Source organism: Pygocentrus nattereri, chromosome 16, assembly GCF_015220715.1.
Source record: "Pygocentrus nattereri isolate fPygNat1 chromosome 16, fPygNat1.pri, whole genome shotgun sequence".
Taxonomy (NCBI): domain Eukaryota; kingdom Metazoa; phylum Chordata; class Actinopteri; order Characiformes; family Serrasalmidae; genus Pygocentrus; species Pygocentrus nattereri.
This window is the reverse complement of record NC_051226.1, coordinates 7,283,701-7,308,283: the sequence shown is the minus strand read 5'-3', so window position 1 is coordinate 7,308,283 and position 24,583 is coordinate 7,283,701. Positions and strand designations below refer to the sequence as shown.

General features: G+C 39.9%; 1 protein-coding gene across 2 annotated transcripts in view; it reads left to right on the top strand.

Moving 5' to 3' along the window:
• Positions 1–24,583, top strand: part of LOC108444384 (WD repeat-containing protein 7) — a 269,505-nt gene that overhangs the window by 64,560 nt on the left and 180,362 nt on the right. The window contains exons 15-18 of one of the 2 annotated variants that reach the window (XM_017725554.2): positions 639–872; positions 2,679–3,175; positions 13,860–13,945; positions 21,532–21,621. In XM_017725554.2, coding sequence (XP_017581043.2) covers positions 639–872; positions 2,679–3,175; positions 13,860–13,945; positions 21,532–21,621 — 907 coding nt within the window. The remainder of the gene's footprint in view (positions 1–638; positions 873–2,678; positions 3,176–13,859; positions 13,946–21,531; positions 21,622–24,583) is intronic. The other variant, XM_017725555.2, reaches the window with a different exon arrangement.

Here is a 24,583-nt window from a genome sequence, read left to right as displayed (position 1 = left end):
AAGCCCCCCAGGATTGGTCTGTGGAGCAGTGCGTTTTCTGGAGTGATGGATCTTCATCCAGTGCCATTGGGGATGAGTTGGAGTGATCCAGAGCTGATCATCCAACATCAGTACCTGACCTCACTAATGCTCAATCACATCCTCACAGCAATGTTCAAACATCTAGTGTAAAGCCTTCCAAGAGGAGTAGAGAATTCAAAATGTGTTTTTGCCACTCGCCTCTAATTCTTCAGTGATATGAAGCTGAAGTCAAATCTTCGTTAGCTTTTCTGTTTGAATTTTCCCGTTCCACCTTAAATGGAGCAGCAGTTACGTTCTGGCGCTTTAGGTTGTCAGAACTGCTCGACTATTTAAGGTGGAACCGGAAGTTTAGCTAGCTAGCTACTGATACACCAGCGAACTATTAGTGTTTTATTTTATTTTATTTATTTATTTTTTTGCTTGATATGGACCATAATACACTGAAACGACATTAAACTGGGCCATTTAATACCCTAATTTCAGAAGAGACGCTGACTATTTCAGAAGAACCTTTTTGGCATATATTTTCAAAGCTAACACGCTCATACGCAGTTATTACTCAGAAATCACTGCTTTAGCTGTAATGTTTGTTTGTCCTGTCTACTTTCTCTTTGCAGGGTAACTTGCCCAAATACTCCCACAATGCGCTGGTGGTCCAAGCGATGAAGACGAACCTGACTGATCCGGACATGCACGTGCTGTTCTTCGACGTGGAGGCAGTTATCATCCAGCTGCTGACGGAGGAGGCGCAGCGCCCCAGCCCCACCCTAGTCTCCCCAGAAACGCTCCAGAAAGCCCCCGGTGGAGCGGATAAGGGCGGCTCCTTCCTGGCCAATAAGATCTTTAAACAGGTCCGTACACAAACGTGTGCAGGAGCGGAGTTTGATCAGCAGGTTGTTGGTTCAAATCTCATATAGCAGAATTATTTATTTTGTTACTCACCAGTTTAAAGCAATGGCAAAAGGTCACATGTACACATTTTTTTTCCCCCCGAACCCCAAATATAGTTGATCAGCCAAGAGATTTAATGCCTGAAGTTTGCTTCTTTAGTTTTAGTACTTCAGATTTGCCTGATCATGTGCAACATCCCTTCGTCCAGTGGTGGAGCCATTGCTGGTACTGTCTTGGGGGATGGGAAGGTAGGCGTAGCAAATGATAGGCACTTTTCTTCTGGGTGCCTTTTCAGAGCATGCAGAAAAAATGTGGCTGCTACACTGAGACTGAGAAGCAGCTCTTATTTTATATATATGGCACCATTTTTTCCCCCACTCAACATCCTCACACGACAAGACAGAGAGACCTTATAGCACACAATGAGCTTCGGCTACGAATAAGAACTCAAAGTTCCCAGATCTCCTCAGAGATCACGTGACACAAACAGAGCTGGACTTACTGGACCTGTTTGTGATTTTATGCATATTGAAAGTGCGAAATGGGGATTAATTTGGGGCTGAAAAATACTGATAGTGAGAGCAGAAGAAATATTTAAGTACCAACTGGCAGCTGAGCTGAAACTGAAAAGAGCGCTTTGACGTCTGGATCCAACAATATAAACATGATATCGGCTCTTATCTGCCTGTTTTATATGCGGTCTCCGTGCTCCGCCGTTCACGCGCTGTGTGTGCATGTATCTTCATCTATTTCTCCGCTCTTCTAGCTCTCTGATTGGCTGTTTCAATTACTCGTTGAATAAATCTGATAGATAATCTGAAAAATAGATTTAGACTGGAATTAATCTAGACCTGTGGCTTTTTAGGTGACGGCACTGGTGTTGCACAAAAGTGTAGCATCATGTAGCGGAAGATGTTTTAAACTGCTAGGATTACAGTACGGAAGCTGCCACAGATGAGTTAGTGAGCTAGAACAACAGCCAGCCACTACAACAGTATTAACCACAAATGTGAGCAAAACTTGTTATACGGTTCTGCAAAAGTCAGTGTCTCACTGAATTGTCGGACTGTGTATTTACTCCGTCCTCCTGTGATGAAACAAAGAATACCTCAAGATTCAAATACTGGCACCTTGAGCACTTAACTGAGGATTCAGGCACGCATTGGACATCCCTAAGGCTTCGTTCTTAGCAACTTTGTTGTTAGTATAGTTTAGTAGTTATAATAATAACTTAATAACGTTGGTAGGTTTTGCTGTATGTTTATTTGATTGTGCTTTTACAGCCAACAGATCGCTAGTTAAATATTAAACTGGCTACTTTGTAAAGTTAGCCGTTAGGATACTGTTAGTGTAGTCTATTGATGTTATTCTGCTAGTGCTTAAGAAATATGAATACTTTTGTCTGCGTTTTCTCGTCGTGCAACTTGTGGTTCAGTGCTGTCTTCAAGGGGTTCAAGCCTAATTTGAGGCTAATGTGTTTAACGCAGGTTTACCCCGCATGTAATTGTAATAAAATAGCATCACACAAGCTGAATGCCTAAACTGTCAAGTTGCAAAATGTGAAAAATTAAGCAAAAGTGTGTCACACAGCTGAAAAAAGCCTGAATTTGATCTGTATCTGTGTCCGTTTTTGTCTGTTGTGTCTAAATGATTCCCTTAACCAACAAAAGGCCAGTAGAAAGAACAGTAATTAATAATAATTCTAGACAATAAACTGATGTTCTACCTCATCTTATCTCCTGCCACTTTAATCTCACCTGTCCCAGGTGAAGGAGACCATCAAAGAGAACATCAAGGAGCACCTGCTGGACGAAGACGAGGATGAGGAGGAGGAGATGCGACGTCGAGAGGAGAAGTCCAAATCCCTCAGCCTGCTTGAATACAATCTGACCATGGACACGGCCAAGCTCTTCATGTCCTGCCTGCACGCCTGGGGCCTGAACGGCACGCTGGACGAGGTGTGTCTGAGCCGTCTGGGCATGCTCAGACCCCACACGCCCATCTCCTTCGGCCTCATCTCCCGCGGGGGCCACATGTCCCTCATGCTGCCCACCTTTAAGGACTCCCTCCTGAGGCAGCTGGCCCAGGGCAGCGCTGAGGGCAGAAAACTCTCCGTCTCCGAGATCGTGGGCAAAGGAACGTACGGAGTGTCCCGCGCAGTCACCACTCAGCACCTGCTGTCTGTTATCTCACTGGCTAACACTCTGATGGGCATGACCAATGCCACATTTGTGGGGGAGCACATGAAGAAAGCGCCAGCAAGGTGGGTGAAGACATGTCTTTATTCATCAGTAACAGTGCTGAAGGTTTTCAAACGTGCGCTTAATGCAAACATTCACATAGTTTTTATTTTCTACGTCCTCAGATTTTGCCTCCTGAATAATTTGCACAGTCCCTTTTGTTGCTGCTGTAACAGCAGTTTCTTTTCCGTGTATCCGTCTGTCTATGTAGTCATCTACACTCTTTGTTCAGAAGTATCCAGATAGCCCTTCAAATGCTTGAGTTCACCACAATCTTTGGTCTGATTTAGTAATAGGGCTGAAAGATTAATCGTTTGTATATGGAAATCTCATTTAAGATCACAAAATCGCAAGAGCTGCATTTATTTATTCACTCTTAAACATAATTCTTTAAGGTTCTTAAAGAGTTCTTCAGTAAAGACAGCCATTCTATATAGAACCATAAATCGCTCTTTGCGTGGTGAAATGGTTCTTCTCATTGGAGAATATGGTGTGTGTGGTTCTCTATAGCATCAAAAAGGGTTGGTACTGTTACTTTATTGCTTGCTGATGTCAAGCTTATAACCATAGAACATCATTTTGGTTCTACAAAGAACTTTCCAAAAAAGTTTCTATATAGAACCTTATACATCACATTCTCTATCAATCTGAAGAACCATTTCACCATGCAGAGAACTTTTTATGCATGCAAATGGGTTGCCAATATGTATTAAGTGTGTACATTAGCAAAAAGTTTTAAGAGGGGAAAAGACTCTAATGAGAGAACTGGCTGAATATGAGTTAGGCCAATCAGAGGCAACCAAACCTCCATGTGTTATGACATCTCAGCAACAACTTACTGCCAATTTGACACACTACATTCAGGGGTTGAGCCTCAAGCCAATAAAGGTGGATATTCTGGTCTTTTTGGCAAAAAAAAACTTAATCAATTAAAAATTAAATTTAAAAAATTCAATTTAAAAATTTAAAAAATTCAATAAAAAAAAAAAAACAATTTAAATCGTAACCTCGATGTTTGTTGGAACATTTTCAATTGGATAAGTTCCCCAAATTGTTAAGCCCTAATGAGGAACTATGATTTGCCCCTTTTTAGCTCTGAAGTGATCAGAAGCCTTCCAGTCTTATCAAACATTGGATTTTACAGCTCAAAACGAGTCTTGTAGTCTGAGATGGTCAGTGGTGTAACTGAATGAGTGAAACAGCCAATAAGAAAACTAATAAAGAAAACAAAAAGGCGAAGAGATTTTCGCACTAGGACTGGTGATGTAAGCAGAGAATGTTGATGTTTTTCAAATAACTCAATGGCGATGCTTTGAAGGCAAAAACCTCAGTGCTGGGGAAACTGACCAAGAACTAAAGACGACTTGTTTGCTGTTAAACAACTTGCTAAGCGTGCACCAAAACGTTCTACTGCGGTTGGTCACACTGAAGCAAGCTGAGGTTCCAAAGCATGTTGGCATTTTTTTCTACTCCTTATAGTTAAAATAAAAAGGGGGAGAGCCCCCTTTGTACTTGATTTACTTGATGCTAAGTTTATTTAGACTATAAGGAGCAGAAAAAAATGCCAACATGCTTTGGATCTTCAGCTTGCTTCAGTGTGACCAACTGCAGTAACACAACCAAGCTAAAGTGCCTGGGTTTTTCCCTAGAGCAGGTAAGCCCTGGAACTTTCATAAGTAGATAAAGTTATCATCTATGGCCAGGAACAGGATCAGAAAAAGGTAACAAATGACATTAAATATTATGTTCACAGAATTGACCTTTTCGTGTTATCATTAAAGCGTAATGCACTATGCAGTTGCTGCATAGTGTCAGAATAATTTGGAATGTTTTCCAAATTGCTTAAATCTCTGTTGTTCATAAAGTCACGGAACTGACCAACATCAGCACCTGACCTCACTAATGCTCTTGTGGCTGAACGCGATCGCATCCTCACTGCAGTGTGATTGTAGAATGAATGCTGGATGTCCACAAACTTTTGGACATAGTGTTTCCCTCTGTCCATCTGTCATGTCTCGTGTAAGCCCAGTGAACAGACTCTGCTCTCTGAGCGTTGAGACGTTGATTCTAGCTGTAAATTATGTGTAATACATGCAGGGCAGACATTACGCAACGACCACAGAGGAAATGGATCTGTTGTGTGTTTTTGCAAGTTTAAGTTTGAGGCTGACTGACAAGCCCACCATAGGAGTCATCAAACTTAGAAACTTCAGCTGACCAAAAATACAGAGTTCCCTGGTAAGTCTCGGTAAATCATATATTGCGCATAAGTTTGAAAGACTTTTTTAAGATTTTGCATTGCTGCAGCCAAGAGCACAGAACAGCATCGCTCAAAAGCCTGCTGCGAAGCCGTCAGACCCAGCGTGCCAAGCCCAGCCTCGCCAATTTCGTCAGCTCGGCCAGCACCGCAGCCCACCAAAACAAACCCAACAAAGAAAACAACCTTCAAACAGCAGGCAGACACCAGCCAGACAGCTCAATAGAGAGAGAGAGAGAGAGAGAGAGGCACACACAAAGAATCTGACGTTTGTATTGTTTACCTATATGACCTTCATGTGGCTGGGGGTCCTTCAGCCTCCTCTGGCCACAATAGTTGGACTGAGATAAGCAGAGAGGTACCAACTGGGCGTAAATAGTAACTGGCATGAGCCCCTCGCTCCCAGCATGCCGGTCAAACCCAGGGGTGAGTTTGCCATCCTGGGCATGATGGCCCTGCAGGATGCGGCTGTGGTGGCTGCTATTGAGCGGCTGCCCAGTGCTCCAGGTGTTTGTTTGTCTTTCGCAGGGAGGTTATGATTGTTTTAGCCTCTGGAGCACAAACACAGGTTAGAAACTCTGTATCGCCCTCTGCAGGTGACGCGACAGGAGCGCCGAATCATCAGAGATCAGGTCGATGATGTGTTTGTGAAAATAAATAAATCCACTCATGTTGCTGAAGCCCCATTTTTATAGTGGTGCAGTGCCTTGTGAGCAAAGAAGGTCTAACTTGATTTGGACACTTTGATATAATTAGTAAAGTAAGGAAAGATTAGAAAGATAAATTGTCATGGTCTACGTGAAAGAACAGGGCAGTTAAGGATGTGTAAATACAGTAGGCGTGTGCTGGCTTAAGGGGCCCGTTTCTTACATTTTTCTTGCATTTAATTTTTTCCTTGGGGCCAGCTTACAAAAATGTACAACCGTGTTTTTTATATCACTAACCCTCTATTCCTTAAAATTGAACAGGCTGTTTTTGTTACTGTGCCTTTAAGACTGATGTATGTAAATGAGCTCTGCACTCAGCCAGTCAGAATAGAGCTAGTCAACGTCCATCAGTCTTAAAGGCACAGTAACAAAGACAGCCTGTAGAAATAAACATTGGAACATAAAACCTCATAACTGTCAAACATTTATAAATGTTATACATGCTACAAAACACACTCTGACTTTCTCGGCCCTTCAGTGCACAAAAAATGTGCTCTCAGTTCTGATGTGAGTAGTTATTAGTATATCATTATTTTGCAGAACAGTAAATGCTGCTTTTGTATTTTTTTATTTAGCTATATTTAAAAAGGGGTTAGGCAGATTTCTGTTTATGCATCCCTCCCAAATATTTCTGAATGTTAATTTTTCTTTTCTCATATCGTCAATGTGATATCCGACAGCTTTGTTGAGCATTGAGTTTCATGTCAGTCGTGCAGCCTTACTACCCAGATAAGATTTGATTACAAAGATTTTATTACATTTTTTTTAACTGTTAAAAGCCGAGTTATTACTTTTGATGTATTAAAGTGGTAGCGCCACGGACCATCAACCTTAACAACGACGGTTCAAACCTCGTTCCAGGTGTCGATTAGTGGCGATGGAAACTGCATATCCCATTGCTTTTTGGGGGGCAGTCGTGGGCTGGAGGTTAGGGAGCTGGTCCTGTGACCGGAAGGTTGCCGGTTCGATCCCCAGCACCGACAGTACATGACTGACGTGTCCTTGAGCAAGACACCTAAACCCCAACTGCTCCCCGGGCGCCGTGGTTAGGGCTGCCCACTGCCCCTAGTGTGTGTGTGCGCTCACTAGTGTGGATGTGGTGTTTCACTTCACGGATGGGTTAAATGCGGGGGTGAAATTTCCCCGTTTGTCAGATTAAAAAGTGTCACTTAATCTATACATTTTATTAGTCTTAAACTCTGAGCTCTGTTTTTATCTGCATGTAAACTAGAGTAGCTTTCTATCATCTGAGAAATATTGCTAAAGTTCAGCCTTTTCTCTCTCAGAGCGACGCAGAGAAACTTGATCGTGCATTTACAAGCAAGTTACAAGCAGAGTTGGTCACTGTAATGATCTTCTAAGACTTCTAAGGAAAACTATACGTCCTTTACAACTTGTACAAAATGCTTCAGCATCCTAACACAGATCAGATCGGTCCCGTTTACAAAGAGCTGTCTGTATTGTTCAGGGTAGATTTTAAAGTTCTGCTACTAGTTTTTAAGACTTTAAATGACCTTGTCTGTTTGTTCATGTGTCTGAGTTAGTTGAGTGTCTGTTTATGGTCTGGGATCTGCAGATACTGACCTTCTACAGAAAAACATGGAGAGACTCGTTCAGTTGTTCTGCTTCTAAACTGTGGAGCTCAGTTCACCTTTTATTAGGCAGTCAAGCTCAGAACTCACTTTTAAGAAGCATCTAAAAATGTATCTCTCTATCTCAGCATTTAACTAAAACTTTACATGTCGTGGTTTTTATCTTTTAATTTGATCAATCGTTTTCTTATAATTCTTAATTAATAGTTATAATTTCTTGCATTACTGTTTAACTTTATCTCCTGTCTGTAAAGCACTTTGAGCTGCCACCAGCATGAAAAGTGCTGTAGAAATAAAAATCAAAGTTTAGAAAGCGCTAGTCAGAGTTTTTTGTTTATTTCTTCAAACTACAAGAGAATGAATGTAGAATTACAGCACAGTCTTTGTTACGGGTGACGATCACCTCGAGACACTGAGGATCTTTTTTGATGATCTGCAGTTATTCAGGCTTGGAATAGGCTGGTGTAACACATTTTGTTTTCTTAATTAAATCTCATCCATGCGCTGCTGCCCAGCTTTGGGGGGTGTGGTAAAATTCAGAAGTTTTTCTTTCTTTTTTTTTAAGTCCTGAGGGTTTATCCTTCCGCTGGAGGACGACCTTAACCTACACTTGCTCTGAGCCACTACTCGTATTTCAGCTTCTTTCTTTATGCGGCTCGTCTGCGTTTACGACTTCGCCTTGTTTTCTGCTTCTGATCAGGTCTAAAAGTCAAGCTGATGCCGTTTAGCTCAGTGCAGCCTTTTCACAGTAACAGCTGTTTTCAAGGCCCTGTCAATACTCCTCATAAACACAGCTGGGCAGGAATGTAAATCATTCTCGGCTCTCACAAAGGAGCCTTTTATGTGTGTTAATGGAAGCTTTAAGTCTTTACAGCACATCTCATAATTGTAGAGCGCTTTCGAGCTGAAACACTGCCTCACCATCCCTGAACTTATCATTAAACATGTTAAGTGTGTGAGTAGTTTTTAGTAATACAGCTGTTTAAAAGTATTATTAGTTTAGAGCATTGATAACTCTTAATAATAATAATAATAATAATAATAATAAAACAACGTAACTTTTTAAAATTAAAGTCGTCTAATCAGCCAATACAAAATGATACAAAATTACTGGCATTCCTCATTTTGCACTTTGCAAATTTACTTACATTAAAATTTAAGACTTTTTTTTTTGTCTTGTACTCTTAAACTTAGCATTTTGTAAATATGAGGTTTATTACCATATTAATGCAGTCATAATAGTAATATTAGTCATATAATGATACGGCTTAAAAAGTCCTGTACACACGGTATACACTATATACTTATTTATTTATGTATGTATTTATATATATATATATATATATATATATACAATCGAAAATGCCTGTTCTCTCTCTCTCTCACATATTTATTTATTCATATATATATATATATATATATATATATATATATATATATATATATATATATATATATATATATATATATCGCATTTTCAGATTGTTGAAAACAGAAAAATGACAGAAATGGAGATAGAAGGGTTCTTCTGACAGCAGAGATCTACTGAGAAATACTGTCCCTGTCAGGGCAAAATGTTGTATCTCCATTTATTTATATATACATTTATTTATTTGACAGAATTTGAAATAAAATTGACAGCTACCGTCTACGGTGAGCGAAAAAAAAAAAAAATCATTAGTGGATCAGATGGTTTAATAGAAATGGTCCAAAATGACTTGCAGTAAAATCTCTTTACATTCACTTTCACATTAAAAGTAAAGAAGATTTTATCTTCTCCTCTAAACTTAATATTTTGAAGATACAAGATGTTCAGACAGCAAATTTATAATAATTATAATAATCCTAAGACGCAACTTTGTGAAATGTCTGCAAAAATCTAAGAGAGCTCTTTTATTCTGTGTTCTTTATTGGTTGGATCCCCATTAGTTTCCACAAAGTGGGTGCTAGTCTTCCTGGGTTCCACACACGAGCAATAAAAATAAAACAAACATCTCTTTGATCATCCTGTATCATAAACAAGACCGAAAAGGAACAAAACTTGTCTGATGCTTAGCAAGAGCCAGTAATAACCTACACTTATGACCTAAAATAAACAGTGACACAGTGGCATCTATATGAGGCTCATCAAATATTGTTTTAATAGCTTTTTAAGATCTATCAGTTTGATGTACATAGGGAGCTCATTCAGAGCTTAAGAAGTGCCATAAAGATCAGTTCTCTTCATATAATTTGATCGTGGACTTGGCACCAGCAGCTGACCAGAACTCTGATGAGTAAAATACATTAAAAAAAAAATGCTAATTTTCTAATAATTTCTGAAGATTGAGAAGTTAGAACAAACAAATAACATTATGCATGAATAACAGGAGACCAAACTTCAGTTTGACCTCCACAGTTAGTTTTATAATCGTTTATGCATTTCACACACATTAAGATGGGAAGAACAGTGAGGAGCTTATTTGGCTGTTCTGTTCTGTACAATCAGAAGTTTCTTTAAATATTTCTTGGCGGCACTTGACCATACCACTGGGCAGTACTCCAGGTGTGACCAAACAAGTGATCGAACTACAACGGCCATAACAGAAGATGGAAGATATCGCTGCTGTCTGAAGAAAACCTCGAATCTCCATTTTTTTTTTTTTTTTTTTTTTTTTTTTTTTTTACATTTTTCAGTTTTTAACCATCTAAAAATGCCTGTTGCCCTTTACATTGTAAATAAAATTCATGATGAATTGACCAAAAGAAACGTCCCAGAATGGCTTGTAAAAAAAGGCTCTGGGTCCAGTGACTTACATTAAAAGTAAAGTAGGTTTTTTCCTTCTCCTGTAAAGTTACCATTTTGGAGATATGGATGATGGAGGTTTTCTTCAGACAGCAGCGAAATGCTGAACATTTCCTAGAAATTGCAAGACCTTTTCCCATCATAGAGACATATGATCAATATGATCAGGCCAGGATAATGCATGACCTAATTTGATACCCAATAATTTGGTCTTGGTGGCCTGCTTAACTGATATCCCACTTACATATCAGTCTTAAATGCACCGGCTGTTTAATTTTAAGAGCTAAAGAGAGGGTGGAAAGTGATCATGACTGTTTTTTAAATATTGCAAAAAATTGTATCTTTTCAAGTGAAATTATCTCAAGTCTAGTCGATGTATCGAATTTCTTATTTTGAGATGGTTGTGCATGGATTACAAGATTATCTAGCTTATTTCTATTATTATCATGTAACATTTTCTCACTTTACTGGCAGGTAGTTTTTAAAAAGTAGTTTTAAGCACATTTCTTAAAACAAGGGAAATTATCTGCCATAATAATGAGAGAATTGTACATAAATAAATAAATAAATAAATAAAAATAAAAGTTAAATAATCTTACAATAAGCTGATAATCTCAGCAGGAGAAATATTGGATTTATTGGCTCGATTTAAGATCATTTTACAAGATGCAGTGACCATATACAGCAAAGGAGTGAAACAGGAGAGAAATGTGTGATATTGTGTTAGATTGTGTGTGAACTTGTTTGTTTGCTCCCTAGAATAGAGATGTGTGCTTGTTTGTGAGAAGATAAAGCAGCCTCTTCTCTCTGCGCTCGGCTCTGATGAACAGTAGGCTGTACTGAGGGGAAATTCTTTGGCTGAAGGCGGTATTGTACTGCTTTCAGGCTCAGAGTGAACAAAAGGCTGATCTCTCTAAAGACTCTGTATCCAGCGCTCGGTTATAATGCTCTCTACTCAGACCAGGAGGATCCTGTGTGTGTGTGTGTGTGTGTGTGTGTGTGTGCCTGATGCCCAGCTTTACACACCTGCTTGAAAAGAGTGCGCACGGAGGAGTGATCACAAAAAAGTTTTTTTCTTTTCTGCCCGTCTCTCTGCTTTTCATGCCTTTTTCTTTCTTTCTTTTTAATGCAAGTCCTCTGTGCCTTTCTCATACACCCGCCACGCTTTCTGTACGTTCTTTACGTGATGGTGGGTTTTCATGTCAGAGTTTGTGAAGCTGCAGGGCTTTTCAGAGTAAACTCTGCTGTCCTGTTGAAATGAGAAGCAATGGCTGATCTACAGCACACGATAAAAAGGAAAAGTTCGGTCTAAACTCACTAATAAATAGTAAACGTATGTCTTCTCAGTGATGGTAAAAATCTTTAAAATTACTTTTTTTTTTTTTAAAAACTGCTTCACTAGTTTAGATTCTGACAATCAGTATTTTATCATTATTATAACGGTAGCAACCATTTAAACCAACACACATGTCTGTGAAAAGGTGTTTTTTATTTATTATTTTTTTAATTTTATTTAATTTAAGTTCTGTTTTAGGTAACTTATCAACAGCAATCTTAAAATACACTATATATGCTTGGCAGTACTTGGGGAAGATGGTTTTACAGACAGGGAAGATACTTTTGAAATACATTTTCCAATTTAACTAACCAAATAAGTTACTGCAATACATTAAGAATCGAAGATAAACATTGAGATGTGTGTTTTTTTTTTTTTTTTTTTGTTTTTTTTTTTAATCTAATCTTTAAGTCTATATGCTACTGTCAGACTAAGTACATCGAAGCTAAAACCAAAGATAGTGTTGTGCAGTTTTATGATTGGCAGCAATCAAGGTTCTTCTTTTTAGGTGTGCCATATAACATTTTTGGTGTTTTGGTTCATATATATATATATATATATATATAAATATATATATATATATATATATATATATATATATATATATATATATATATAAATATAAATATAAATATAAATAAGACTTAAAACAGTTTAGCAGTTTAAACCAAGTCAAAGTCAAGTCACGTTAGTCGCATCACATCTACACAGGTGCAAGGTGAGTGGACTTAGGTGTGTAGGGCCCTCGTGGAATATATATATATATATATATATATATATATACTCTGCACCAAGTTTTAAAAAACTTTAAAACAAATTAAATCCACAGCCCTCCTCACTGACCACATACATCTCCTTAAAGATTTCCTCTCACTGCACTTCAGTGAACGTTTGTTCAGAACTGGAATCCCAAACTGAGTTCTAGAATCAAAGCGTTCTGCTGTGGAGTTCCGCTCGGGCGGAGAGACGGCACCCTCATTAGGCCCGTGCAGCAGGTGCAGAGCCAAATTAAACGGCCGCCGATTAGGGAGCTAAGCTATAACGATCACAGGACTCGACTGGGGCAAAGTTACAGCGTTAGCCTGAAGTTAGGGGATCTGCTCGCTGCAAAGAAGCGGACTCTCATAAAGAATAAGGGGAGAGGAAAAAGAACCGTCTGTCCTTCGGTTTCTCTAATAGCAGGATATTTTTCACCAAGTGCAAATCTCCGCTGTGGGGTCATCGCTGAGGTTTAACTTGTAATGCGGTTTTAATAATTCCTAAAAAATTGACTCTTCATAAAGAGGACATTTTGCATAGTGTTAGCTAGGAAATGTCCATATGTCCCCATATATATACATATACACACATATACATACATACATACATATATACACACACACACACACACACACACACACACACATAAATACATACATACATGCATGTATACAATTCGTCACGGTAATGACGGTAATCTGTTCCATGAAGCTCTCTACGCTGTTCTTGAGCTGATCTGAAGGCCACATGAAGTTTGGAGATCTGTAGTGATTGACTCTGCAGAAAGTTGGTGACCTCTGCACGCTATGTGGCTGAGTTGCTGTTGTTTCCAGTTGCTTCCACTTTGCTCCTGAGAGCGACCCATTCTTTCACTAATGTCTGTAGAAGCAGTCTGCAGGCCTAGGGGCTCGGCTTTACACACCTGTGGCCATGGAAGTGATTGGAACACCTGAAATCAGTGATTTGGTGGGGGACTGAAAACTTTTGGAAATTTAGTGTAGTAACCTCAGTAATCGAAAATAAATACCCTCTTCTTTTAAAATAAAAAAGAAACTTGGAGCAAAAACAGTTTGGAGTCAGGAGGTGTGCTGGGTTTGTACATTAAGAATGTTTTTCCCTCTTTTTTTACCACAAAGTCAGAACATTTTTGTTGTGAAAATGTACAAAAACAAACACATATGTACACACACAGTTTGTTGCTGCCTGTCTGATGAACAGAAGTGAGGGCTGGAGGTGTGTGCTAAATATTTCATTTGGCCTTTGTGTTTCAGGCCTCCAAGACCCGGCACCCCTGAGACCCCCAAAAAGACGGCCCCCCAGGTCTCCAACCCAGCCCTTCAAGGACAGATCAAACAAGGTAACTACAAAGAGCGCTCTCTCTTGCTCTCTCTCTCTCTCTCTCTCTCTCTCTCTCTCTCTCTCTCTCTCTCTCTCTCTCTCTCTCTCTCGCTTGCGCTCTCTCTCTCTCTCTCTCTCTCTCTCTCTCGCTTGCGCTCTCTCTCTCTCTCTCTCTCTCTCTCTCGCTTGCGCGCTCTCTCTCTCTCTCTCTCTCTCTCTCTCTCTCTCTCTCTCTCTCTCTCTCTCTCTCTCTCTCTCATGCTCTCTCTCCCTCTTGCTCTCGCACTCTCTCTCTGCCCCCTCCTTCTCTTTCTTTCTTGTTCCCTCGCTCAGGGGAAAAGCCATGATGTAAAAGCGAAAAATAACATGAGAAATCTCCTCTCACTACGGTGAAGCCAAAGCCCCTCAACACACCCAGCTCGGGGGTTCAGCCGGGACCTCAGGGGAGCAAACGCACTTGTACTTGCTCTATGGCTCCACACTAACTCTGAGGCTCAGGATGGACAGAGTGTAGCAGTGAAATATTTACCGCATCTCATGAAAGAGTGCAGTTCTTGCGAAAAACAGGTGGAATTTTACATGTGTGCTTTTCTGCATGAATTTCTCTTTGAAGTTTATTTTCAAGAGTCAGAATAATATTGTTTTACCAGTTGCTTGAAGGTTAAAATCATTATTACTGATTAATCGTTTCTATTATATTTTAAAAATGTCATCTTTAATGTTAGTAATTTGGCAGAGGGACTTATGTAGAATTGAGAATGAATTATTGTTTTTGAGCAAGTGAGCAATAAAAGGGAGATGGATAATTATGAAATATAACAACATATACAGTCACGAAATAGACATCTAGCAGAATACACAGACTAACACACATGGACTTTACAGTTGTGCAGACGTAACAAGCAGAAGATCATGAATGGATCAGTTTAGCTTGTAGTTGCACTTAGAATCAGGAAAATGCTATTAATAATAAAATAATAATAAACGAGTTGATGACTCTGTTAACAAAATTATTTCCACTTGGCGTTTTATCAATTACACTTTTCTAAGCATGTTGTGAAAATGATCAGTACACGCAAACACTGAAATGACCCGTTTTATTAAAAAGGGAGGGTAATTAGTTCCGTTGAAGTGGATTAGTGTGTGAAACACTGAACAGAAGTCATTGTGCTCTGTAGGCTTTGACAGTGTTGTTTAAATCTGTCACACGTGGGGTTTTTGTGTTTGTTCCAACTTCTCAATCTTCAGAATATGTTTGAAATATATAGAACCTACATGAAAAAGTCTTCAAGTATGTTGATATTATTTGTCAAATCACCCACTCCTAATTTGTAGCTACTGTCGTGCATTGAATCTGTTTATCATCCAAAGTTTTCACTGCAGGAGAAATCAACCATCTGCAAACCAAGAAAAGACGCAGCAGAGTGTAAAGCTGCAGTTCGCCTCGAAACAAAACGTAGCAGTAGGAGTGCTAGACGTCTGTAATCGCAGAGGAGTTGGAGCTGTTCTGAATCTGGGCCCACGCTGCACGATTTTTATCCCAGTTTTAACCCCGATTCGCCCTTTCCAACACATTTTACAGTCTGACACGATTTTCCAGGTTAGGAGTTTGAACAAAAGCAATCAGTGACGTGGATAATCTGGTGGTGTGAGTGGAGAAACCGGCCACTCTTTAGCTCGCCGAACGAGCTCTGGAGGAATCGGAGGCCCTCGATACTGTCAAAGTCCTGCCGTGTGTGATGTTCAGGGATTTAACTGAGCGAGCGTTTCAGGCAGCAGCCAATCCACATCCAGTACAGTAGTGTGCAGAGGTTTGAACATCACCAGATTATGTTGTGCGTTTCCTTAGTGAGAATTTTTTAGGCACACATCCTCCCCCTTTTCAAAATTCCTGTATAATTCAATGTCTGAGTTGGAAACAGAGTGATTCTGAGTGGTTTAGTGTGAAATGGTTCAGATGTCTTTACAGTGGTGGTGATGGGAACCAGGGGTCGCCACGACTACAACAAATATAGACATTTTATTTACTATCCTAAACCACCAGTGAACCTACATGGGCCTTCTGAGTTTTGAATGGAATGTTGATGATGGTAAAGTAGTGGAAAATCTGAAAATAATCAGTTTTCTTTGGGGACTATTTTGCCTGACACTGCCCTGCTTGTATCCCTCCACCATGAATGGCTTTTAGAAAGAGACCGAAATCTCTTCAGAACTATCATAACAGTGTCTCACTCACCAGGCGGTGAATTCATAACCGTTTCATGTAGGAACTTTCTGTGAGGGGAGCTTTTAGAGCTGGACGTCTGGTTCCTATCACCACCACTGTGAACAGTTCTGACTTAGTAAGTTTATGTTTACTTCTTGACCATTAATTTACGCTAAAATTCTGAAATTGGTGGTGTTCCCTTTTAGATATGACCATTTTCTGCTCAGTTTCTATTTTAGTTGGAAAGAAATGAAACAAAATACAAAATATACAATACAAAAATATGCTGTAAGTGTTAAGTTCAGCAGATAAATAGCAATTGGGCATTATAATGTCAGGTAACACATCATTTGAATCATCCGCTTAAGATGCTTTGTAGATACTTAATTTACTTTCAGGTTACATTCGACTAAATTTCTACTAAAGTGACCGTAATTATCTTTAACTGTAAACCTGCTCTAATCCTAACACTAACCTTAACCTCAACCCCAAACCTAAACCCATCCCACACCCTGGTCCAAATCCTAACCCTAACCCCACCACTGTTTCCACGCATAGTTTAACGATTTGAACATCTGTAGATGACCTATAGGAGTCTGTAGTGGGCTGTCCAAATAAAGTGTGACCGAATATGAACTTATTTTAATGCACTGTTGCTGTTGACCTGATGGAATTTTACATATCGCGAGAAAAACATGACCATATGGATATTTTAAGACCACCATATGAAGATCAACTTAACCATCAATGTTTTAGACCCCCACCGCCACGTGGCCTAATTTGTTTCCCTGCTGCAGCCCCATTGTCCCGACACAGTGGTGCATGTTCACTTATGCATGCCGCACGCCCATTTCCTCCCTTTCAGAGAAAGTGTGACGGGGTGACCCGTAACAAAGGCCACGTGTCGCCCCTCGATTTTCCGGGCCTCTTTCTCGCCAGAAGGGCTGCTTTCTCTTTTTCTTTCGTTTTTTTTTTTTTTCCTTCATATGCTAATCACCTCACTCTTTTTCTACTGCCAGAAGAGTTTAGGCTCTCCTTGTCCAACTTTCCGACACGTGCCTGTCCAACGAATTCTCACGCTGAGCGAGAGACTCGCCAGCACACCACAACGCTCCATTTAAAAGAATAAAAAAAAGAGTTTGTGGAGTTTTTCTGCTCTTTTATCTGCGAGAGCGTGAGAGAGCTGGGCTAAGATGTGTTGAGCTTATTGATCCTTCTCCGCTCTTTAGGCTTGAAGACATAATGAAAGTTATTCAACGCATGTAGCCCTCCCCCCCTTCTCCACCCCCCACCCCTCCTCTCCTGCTCTTGTCTGTACTTGTTTCCTCCCGTATTGATCCGAATCGGTTTGTGAAAACTGCTCTTAGGTTGTATTATTAAGTGTTTTTAATGGAGTCGTTCTTTAAGTCTGAGGCCGGATAAAGGCTCCGGCGCGTGCCGTCCTTGTTAAACACAGACGGGGGATTTGGTGAAACAAACGCGGCTCTTTTTTTATATTTCCTTTTTATTTTGATTTCTCTGTCTGTCACATAGCCAACCATTAAGAGAAATGAAAGGGCTTTCATAGAGAGCAGCAGAGAGCGAGAGCAGCAGAGAGAATGGCCAATCACTCCAGTCAATGAAACTGTTTCTTTCATAGAGCCGCAATTGATGCAAAGCTGTTTGGGAAATGTTTGCCTTTTGTGATGATGAGATCCTGCAACATTCCTTCCATCGGGAAATACTCACAGTTGACCCGATGCCTTTTTCTCTGCCGGGAACGTAGAACAAAATAAAGCTTCTGTTTAGATACCAATTTTGAAGACCAGAAAAAGATGATAATGGTATTGAGCAAGTTATTTGAGCACCTCTGATCCGATTTATATATAGTTTTGATCCTCTAAGTGGACATAAGTTTACGCTCCTCTACAGAGATCACACTTTCATTTTCCCTCAAATTTTACAGAACAATTTCTATTTTTTCCCCTTATTTGTGCAACAAATTGTGTGTTTTTTGTAGAGGTTTGTATGTTTCACTTCAAACTTGCTTACAGCTGCATTCTAATTAGAGCTTTATCATGATTTTGTCTACACAAGGGGTCGGCAACACGCAGCTCTGGAGCCTCATGCAGCTCTGTTACCGTCCTGTTGCGGCTCCACAGCAGAATCAGATTCGTAGGTAAAAATAAAATAACCCTCCTTTACAGTAAAATAAAGCTCTGCTGATCGTTCAGCACCGTTTAACAGTAAATGGTCTTAAACACTGGAGTTAATGTAGAACTGCTGATTCACCCTTTAACCCTGAAGATAAGCGCAGACGGCTGGTCACCATAGCAACGCACACAATCTCACCTCGCTGGTTTCCTGATTTGTTTAACTTGCAACGAGAAACTGACTGAATTTTTTAGCCTGTACTAGTACATTAACTCACACTGAGACATATTTACAGCCAAGATGGTAAAATTGACATGAAATGTTGTGGCTCCCAAAGTGGACTGATTTTTGTTGAAAGGACAAAATGGCTCTTAACATTTGGGTTGCCATCCCCTGGTCTATACAGATAAATCCACATAAACTTACAGCTTCTCTATGTAAGATTTGGGGATCTCCGGTGCAGAAGAACTTTTCAGCCATATCCAAAATGGTCCCTTAATCAAATCACTGCACCCTGCATTTGAAACCGGACATCATATACAAGTTTGCTCAATACTGAAACATCCTGCAGTCAGTGCACTATACGCTCTAACGTGCGCTGAATCTTCTACGTTCTTTTCAGAAACGACTAAAAAACTTTATAGTGAATACGGCACAGTTTCATACATTTTTGTAACGTGGGTTGTGTGTCAGACAATCCAGAGTGTTCGAAGAGAACTCAGTCAAAACTTGAAGAACGTGAATTATCTAATGTTGTTGCCATATGCTCATCTGTGTAATGCCGATTTTGAGATCATTTGAGTCCTTAACATCGAGCCGGAGCTTCTTTCTAAGCCTGTTTGTGTGACATTAGGACATAGACATACAACATGGACCGAAAAACTCAATCTGGCGCCCCTGATTTATTATTTCAAGCTGAACAGGGCAACTGAGTAATGCTATGTTTTTCCATTGTAATAAACAAATCTTGCATAGTGCTGGGTAAATTGGTCAGGTCCTATTCTGCGTGTGGTTATATATCCCCTGTATACTCTGTGTGTGGTTATATATCCCCTGTATACTCTGTGTGTGGTTATATATCCCCGCCTGCAGTTTTTTTATTGCATATAATGTGGTAATTTCCTGATGAGTATTAATTATACAGCTGTCCTCTTTATATCCCTTCTTTAACAAAGGCTCCTCGTTTTAAGGTTCTAGTTGAGTCCCCGTCACTCCTTCAGCCGTGGCATCGGTTGGCTTCTTCATATTCTTGCACCTTTTCTGATTCATTCTTTTTGTGCGTGGCTTCAGCACTAAGCCTAAAACTCCATTCTGGAGGACTTCAGTGTGGACCAAACCCGAACACAGCGCAGTGCTCATGGGATTTGTAGTTCTTTGAGTGTTCAGCCACAGCTGGTGATTGGGCTTCACTAAGCTGCTGTCGGTCAGAACGTGCTCCTACATCTCCCATCTGCAGAGATCAGAAACCGAGCATGATGCTTTCTCCACTGAAGTCCCCTGCAGCTCATGTTCAAGGGGGAAGGGTCTTCTGTGATGGTCTGTTTTTTTTTTTTTGTTTTCCTTTCCTGGTTACCACAGGTTAACTGTTTGTTAGGCCAAGGGAAATTCCACCAATTGTTAGAATTTATACATAATTCATGGAGTCATTGAGACCTTAATGAAGTCGTTCAGATTGGCTTGTTGTGAAATGATTCGTTGTAGGGACTCAGATGTGTTTATGGTGGTGGTGATAGGAACCAGGGGTCGCCATGACTACAACACAGATATAGACACTTTATTTACTCTCCAAAACCACCAGTGAATGCGAGTCTTCTGAGTTTTATATGGAATGTGGATGTTTTCTTTGGGGACTATTTTGCCTCACGACTTTCTGCATACCCTTCCACCATGATTTGTTTTTGTGTCCTGTCTCCACCGCTGTGGAAAATTCTGACTTAGCAAATTTCTAACAACTCTGAATAACGTTAACATGTTAACCATTTAATTAAGCAGAGGTTTTGAAGAGTCTGTGGAATTCCCCTTCAATAATAAGGTCTCTTGACCTGGTCCTGTTTCTCCTTCTCTGTTTTGAGTGTATTTTCACTGGAAAAATGAATCCGCACACTTTAGATGGAGATTATACTGAGATTTCTAAATTTTTCCTAAGATTTTTGAATATCAGAAGGTTGGGACACCTTTGTTTTCACTCACAATGTCATTGGTGAAGTCTTGGTTTGAGACTAGAATAAAAGAAATAATAATCTGAATAATAATAACAACACTTTAAACAAATTCTAGAAGGTTTCAGATATCACTACTATTTCTTGTGATACACACAAAATGGTCTTTCCTGAATTACCAAAAAAGACTCTTAAAAGAACTTTCTCCTGTTTTTTTCCTGCATAATTAACAAGTCGAGATGTAAACAGAGTCATTCAGAGTGGTTTGGAGTCAGAATTGCTCACAGTAGTGGTGATAGTTACCAAACGTCCCCCTCTAGAAGCTCCTTCACAGGAAGTCACTGAACAAATGGTTATGAATTCACTGCCTGAGACACTGTTTTCTGATAGTTTTGAGAACTTTCTGGCCAAAAGCATATTTTATAATTCATTCATGGTGGATGTGCGGCATTCGGGGTGTAGTTCCCAAAGAAAACATGGTTTTCAGATTTTCCACTATTTTACCATCATCAGTTTTCCATATAAATCTTTGAAGACGCGTGTAGGTTTACTGGTGGTTTTGGATAGTAAATGAAATGTCTACATTTGTGGTGTTGTCGTGGCAACCCCTGGTTCCTATCACCACCACTGTAAAGACATCTGAACCATCTCGCACCAAACCCCCCTGAATCACTCTGTTTATATCATTGGTTTGCATTTCACTGCTGTCGGAACAAAACCTCGTGTCTCCAGAATGGTAGCTTTACAGGAGAAGGAAAAAACCTACTTTACTTTTAATGGAAGTCAATAGAACACGAATTTTTTGGGCCGTTTCTTTGGTCCATTTATCATGAAATTGGCACATGTGAAGGGAAATTTGGTTCAAATTGTGGTTTTGTTCCGACAGCAGCGATTCGCGAGTTTCACAGTTGAGGGCTTTGAAATCTTTGTGTCTTAAGTGTATGTGGTTTATCTATTTTGTCTGCGTCTTCTTTTTCTTCTTCTTTTTTTTTTTTTGTTTTTTTACTAACTGCCTTTTCTCTTGTTCTTCCGACACTGCTGGAGGCCATTCGTCTTTTTCTCTCTTCTTTCTTTCTTTTTCACGTATCTTTTCCTCTCCTTTGCAAGCTGCTGCTGCATCCACTGCAGCTCACACACCTGGCACTGGGGCGCCTCATGCTGGCTCCACCTTTCATTCCTCTCCCTCCGTAAACGAAGGTACTCTTCTCCAAAGGAAAAAAGCGTTTTTCTCCCTCTTTTTCTTCCACTCTCTCTTTTTCTGTGCGCTCATCTGCCTCGCGCTCCCTTCTTTTGTTCTTTTTCCAGTGTCTGTGTGTCTGAGGCGTCTGTGTATGTGTGTATGTGTGTCCGTTGGGGAGAGCGAAGCACAGCTGAAGACGTTATTTCTGCACATGGCACGTTTTATTTTCAGCTGTTTAAGGTGTGCAAATGCTCCAACCTGCCCCATAAGTGGGGTTAATTGTAACACACTGAGGGGTCCAGCTGTAACATGCAGTAAAGGTCTGGTAAACTGATGCAAAACACAGTTCACCAGAGTGTATTTTGGTTTTGGCCATCTGAATTTACGTGACCAAATCTTAAGACAGATTATTCAGTAACTGCAAAAAATAACTGAAAATATTATTTTATATATATTTTCAGAAAATGAATGATGTTTGAAGGAGCATGTGTAGGGTTCTACCTAGAACCTCTGAAAATGCTTCTGTGTAGCACCAAAAAGAGTTCCTGTATTATTACAGTGTCGAACTTGTAACAGTAAAAGAAAAACGTTCTTTAAAGGACCACATACAAGACTTTCTCTAATGTAAAGAACTTTTCCTCTGTGCAAAGAACCATTTAATCGTGAAATGGGTCTAAATAGATCTCATGGTTCTAAATAGAACCATTCCTTTAACTAAAGAACCCTTAGTGTATACGACTAGACAGTTAGGAGATGGTTTTTTGAGGGTTCTTTAGTAAAGAAAATGGTACTATATAGAACCATGAACACCCAAAGAACCCTTTTTATGATTTAAAGGGTTTTTTGCATCGTGAAAGGGTTCTTCATTTTTTTTTATATAAGTTCGCCTCAACTTAACGGAGAATGTATTTTATGCTTATACACACATTGCTCTATGCTTACAATGTTATTTTATAAAAGTAAGCAGATTTACAGAGCAGATCACTGAAGAGACGCCGTCTGTTTATAGTTTATAGCCCAGATTTGGGAAAAAACGGGTCGAATTTCAGTAGAAAAGTTCAGCTTCTTTTATTATAAGGGTTTAAAATGACATCACCATCTATTTGACTGGAAAGAGAGTTACAGCTCTCATATCACACCCACCTTCTGAATGTAGCTTATGAAATATGAACGTTTTGGAACCACCGGTGGTCCCAAGGAGTTGAAAAGGTGAATTCAGTGAGGTTCTATGTTGTCTGGCCCAGAGTCCACCTTTTCATCTTAAATAGATAAAAATATCGTGCATACGCTTCTAAAGGTTCTGTGAGCTTGTGGCATGCGCTCGTCCCCTGGGCCCCGATGCTGGCTGCGAGAGCCGGCAGAAAGTCGGGGACCGAACCCTGAGCGAGGACAAAGCCCCCAAAGATGGCGGGGAGAGGAGAACAGTGAGTGAGTGGGGGACGGCGTCATCGGGGCCCGGGGGTCAGGCACATGCCCCAGAGCAATGCCATAGAAGGAACACTTTGGTACCTTACAGAACTGTCTTTGAAAAAGAGATGTTTTAGGATGAGGAACATTTGAATGTCTTAAAGAACCATTACATAGTGTAAAGGTTCTATACTAAATTGAATAGTTCCTAGAAACTGTGGAGGTTCTTTAAACTTCAAAAAGGTTCTTCGCACACCTTTCATTAAAAAAAAAATCATCCTCTGAAGAAGCATCTATTGAAAGGCTCATTAGAGAACCGTAAGTGGTTCTTTATGGCATCACACAAAGAACCCTTGCTGCCATCTTCATTTACTTTTTACCACAAATTAGATCAAATATCAGCGTTCTAAACTCTACATATGCATTATTTGATATTTATGGCACGTTTTCGATACATTTTTTATTTTGATTCAGACAATGAATGATGTTTGAAGGAGCATGTGTAGGGTTCTACCTAGAACCTCTGAAAATGCTTCTGTGTAGCACCAAAAAGAGTTCCTGTATTATTACAGTGTCGAACTTGTAACAGTAAAAGAAAAACGTTCTTTAAAGGACCACATACAAGACTTTCTCTAATGTAAAGAACTTTTTCTCTGTGCAAAGAACCATTTAATCGTGAAATGGGTCTAAATAGATCTCATGGTTCTAAATAGAACCAGTCCTTTAACTAAAGAACCCTTAGTGTATACGACTACACAGTTAGGGGATGGTTTTTTGAGGGTTCTTTAGTAAAGAAAATGGTACTATATAGAACCATGAACACCCAAAGAACCCTTTTTATGATTTAAAGGGGTTTTTGCATCGTGAAAGGGTTCTTCAGATTGCAGAGTGCTGTAGATGGTTTTATATATAGAACCTTTTAAAATAGAGTTCTATATAGCACCAACAATGGTTCTGCTATTGTTAAGTCTGTAATGATAGAAGAACCCTTTTTGGTGCTATATAGAACCATTTTCAAAAAGGTGTAATATAGAACCACCTACAGCACATTCTCAGTTTTTAATTGTGAAAAGGGTTCTTTGAGTGTTTATGGCTCTATATAGCTCCCTTCTCTTTACTGAAGACCCCTTGTTTTCAGTGTGTATGTAAAATGTCCATGTCAGGTTTGACCCTGTGTTGCGCTGTGCTCCGCTCTCCCCTGCTGTTTTGTCCAGCTTCTAGGTTCTGTGTGGTTCTGTCCTCTTGTCTTGTGATTGTAGTCGTGTGGTATCTTGCTCTGTGTACATCAGTATCAGCATGTGTGCTCCTTTCAACATTGGACAACTGTGAACACACACACACACACTCACTCTCACTATCTCACTATCTCACTCTCACTCGCTCGTTCACTCGCTCGTTCACTCACTCACTCGCTCACTATCTCTCTCCCTCGCTCTTTCTCTCTCAATCTCTCTCTCTCTCTCTCTCTCTCTCTCTCTCTCTCTCTCTCTCTCTCTCTCTCTCTCTCTCTCTCTCTCTCTCTTGCTCGCTCGCTCTCACTATCTCTCTCTCATTCTCTTGCTCGCTCGCTCC